The 3279-nt window shown below is 44.4% G+C and overlaps 1 protein-coding gene across 1 annotated transcript; it reads right to left on the bottom strand.

The window, feature by feature from the left end:
• Positions 1-778: 778 nt before the first annotated feature.
• gsx1 (GS homeobox 1) lies at positions 779-1759 on the bottom strand (the record flags this gene model as incomplete). The annotated part of the gene is given in 3 exon segments (XM_079172391.1): positions 779-1131; positions 1240-1666; positions 1670-1759. Coding segments are annotated over 3 exon segments (870 nt in total).
• Positions 1760-3279: the final 1520 nt, after the last annotated feature.

Below are 3279 nucleotides of genomic sequence, written 5' to 3'. Positions count from 1 at the left end.
ATATATTTAAAATTGCAAAGAAAATGGGTCTTGCGTCTAAATGAATGCACTGCACATGTTGCCACATACAGCGCAGCCAGGACGAGATTAAATGTGAGTAGATGTAATTCATGTTACCATTTTGACCAAAGACTATCACACAGTATTTTATATTGATTGTCTTCTCATAGCGTATTTTCTTTGTATAATGTAATGCCCAAACAACCCGAGATTACGCGCGCCACTGTGCGCACTCATGTGGTGCGCAAAGACCAAAATATTTAACTCACACCACAACATCGTCTTCCGCTCAGAAATATTTTTATTTAAGTATCAACATTTTTAAATAAATAAATATTTTTTCAATTACACTGAAGATATAATTTCAGAGTCATTTCAGCAATGTGACATTGAGGGAATTTATCTCCAACTTTCCATATTTGAAGTCACAGTTCCATCCACAGAATGAATCTAACCAGTAGTCACCATGTATACAAAATACTGTCTGCCCCAAAATACTAATAAACAATGTTGCTATTGTTTTTTGGGGGTTTGTTTTTACAAATATGCCTCCCATACTCATCGGATTGGCAACAACAAAAGGACCGTTTTCAGAAAAAAACTACATACAAAACGTACAACATGTATACAGCTATACAATAATTCAGGGCAAATCCCTGATTAAATATTCTCTTTCTATGTACAGACGACTGAACACAAGTGGAACAGTCTGTTTTTTTTTGGCTGTATTCAAAATCAAGAGGACCAAAATGTTTTAGAGGGGAGTAAGCGGGAGAGTTCAGGGGGAGACGGAGAGGTCCACGTCTTCCTTTTCGGACGAGGAGGGAGATATGGGAATGTCATCCTCCTCTTCCTCCGAGCATCTCGCGGTTGACAGGGACGAGCATTTGCAGTTGTGTGATCCAGTCCTTTGGCCGTTGCTCTTGCCCTCTTTTTTGTGCTTCACTCTGCGGTTCTGGAACCAGATTTTCACCTGTTTCTCGGACAAGTTCAGGTATGTGGCGATCTCGATGCGCCTCAGTCTGGAGAGGTACATGTTGGAGGTGAACTCTCGTTCCAGCTCCAAAAGTTGTGTGCTGGTGAAGGCCGTGCGCATGCGCTTACTGCTCTGAAGTTTGCTGTTGCTGTTTTCTGTGAACAAATAAAGAGAGATAGATCGTCAGCCACGGCGATATTATGACAACACGTGAAATGTGGCTTTGCACACGCAATGAAACGTTACATGAGCCCTTTACTCACCGATGGAGATGCAGTGGAACTGTCGCGGGTCTGGGACTGAGTACGCAGCTTGGTATATCCCCGGTCCGTGGCTGAGGTTGGATGAAACGTGTTGCCTCGACAGAGCCGAGTGGCAGTACTGTGAGCTGAAGGGAGAAAAGGACGCCTTGAGAAGCGGTAGAGTCGGTGGAGACTGGTGGAGCTGGGTCGCGGTCATGCACAGCGGACAGAAGCACAGCAGCCCGGCTTTCCTGGAGTGGCAGGAGCCCGGCAGCCCGTGAGGGTGGTGCGGCGAGTGCACGGCGTACGGGAATAGCGGCGGGTGGTTCTCGTTCCCCTTATCGTTGGCCTCCCGTAAAATCAAGGAATCCACGAGAAAAGACCTCGGCATGTTTGCAAACTTGTTGCTCTGCAGCGTGGTTGAAGTTGAAGCCTGCGAGCGGTCGTGTCAGCGTGCTCTCCTCAGGACGGTGGACAGCGAAGTGGTGCTGAAGGCGCAGCGCCGCTCCTTATATAGCCGCCGTGGACTCGGTTCGGCCATGTGACGGTTACGCCGTAAGCGGCCAAGAGCTCTCAATAGGGTTTTGTGCCTTTCTCTCGGCATTCCCACTGCACGCTTCCCCATTATTTCACTTGTTAACTAAATGAACTGCATAATGTAGTCTATTCTTGTCAGCCCCACCCACGCCGCAAGAGGCGGCACTGCCCATTCTCCCTTTTATCATCACTCTCATTTTATCATAGAGCACAGCTTAAATTTGCGAGAGAAAACGTCCCTGTCACATTTGGAAAGCCGGTATATGTATTCAACTTTTGTCTTAGGCATTGAGCAGCCTATTAGGTATGTATGTAGTTTTAATTATGTCTGTATAACCAGGGTGAGAAGGGGACACTTTCAGAAATATTTACAACTGCTAATGTACTACATTTAGCTTATTAACAGTAGGTAAATGACAGAATAATTTCCCATCGTTTCTTTAAGAGTAAAGGATCACTGTATCTCTTGAGATTATGAGAATGTATTTATCATCAGCTGCATTTGTAGGCCTGTATCTACTTTTCGCCACGTTATTTTTCCGAATAAACGCCAACCATTCTTGCATTCATTTTTTGTAAGTTTTAGTTGTTAATTATTTATGTGACAGATCTTCTGCACTTGTGTGGCTACTTGACTGAGTGTTGAGCGCAAACATAAATGCAACAGCTGAATGTAAAGTTTATGCATATCCATTTTAAGGTTAATGTGTCATTTCTGGGCACAAAAAAGGGACAAGTCATTGCCTGAAGGCAGTGCTGTTAAAGAGCAGTGATTAATTCCTTTGCTCGGGCCCCTGCCGAGTCGGGGGAAAGAATATGTAAAAATAACCAGGTTTTCACTCTGCGGCCCTTATTGAATGTCATTGTGGAGGGGTTTCAATGAGAGAGAAAGAGAGTCGAATTAAAGTGTGTGACAGCGGCGGATAGACGCAACAAAGGCGACTCTGTCATAGAGGAGCCCAATGCGCGGCGCGTGAAGCCCCCGCCTCGCGCACTGATTGAATTAAGTAATAGGAAAACATTTTCTTTCACTTTAAGGCTCTCTGAACAAGACCTTCAAAGGGACGGGACCCGTAATGTGTGAGTAAATAGTGGAATGTGCTTTCTCTTCCTCCGAGTAAACAGTTTGTTGATATCTTAAATTAAAGATTAATGTGAGATCATAAACAGCGAGTTAGCCGCAATGCCTCAGGACGTTATGTTTGATGGAGGGGGCAATGATAATGTCAAATACATTTAAGTTATTGCATCGCTACGTCCTATAGTTTAGCCTGCTTCCTGCTTTATTATTCGTTCTCTCTGGAGAGGTTCGCCTATTTAATTATTTTGATATTGTCGTCTGTTAGGTGTATATGTTGTCTGATTTAGGCATATTTCCCATAAATTGTCACGTCCAGCGTATTAGCTCTTCAGCTCCAAAACATGCCCACATGAGGGTGTGATGCTATCTGTTTTCTCCTCATTAAAGAGGCCTAATGCGCTCAGCTTCACACCGCTAATCTTCCATAAAGGCTGGACCTGTAA

Source organism: Pholis gunnellus (assembly GCF_910591455.1).
Source record: "Pholis gunnellus genome assembly, chromosome: 13".
In the NCBI taxonomy this organism is placed as follows: Eukaryota; Metazoa; Chordata; class Actinopteri; order Perciformes; family Pholidae; genus Pholis; species Pholis gunnellus.
This window is presented reverse-complemented; position numbering and strand designations above follow the sequence as displayed.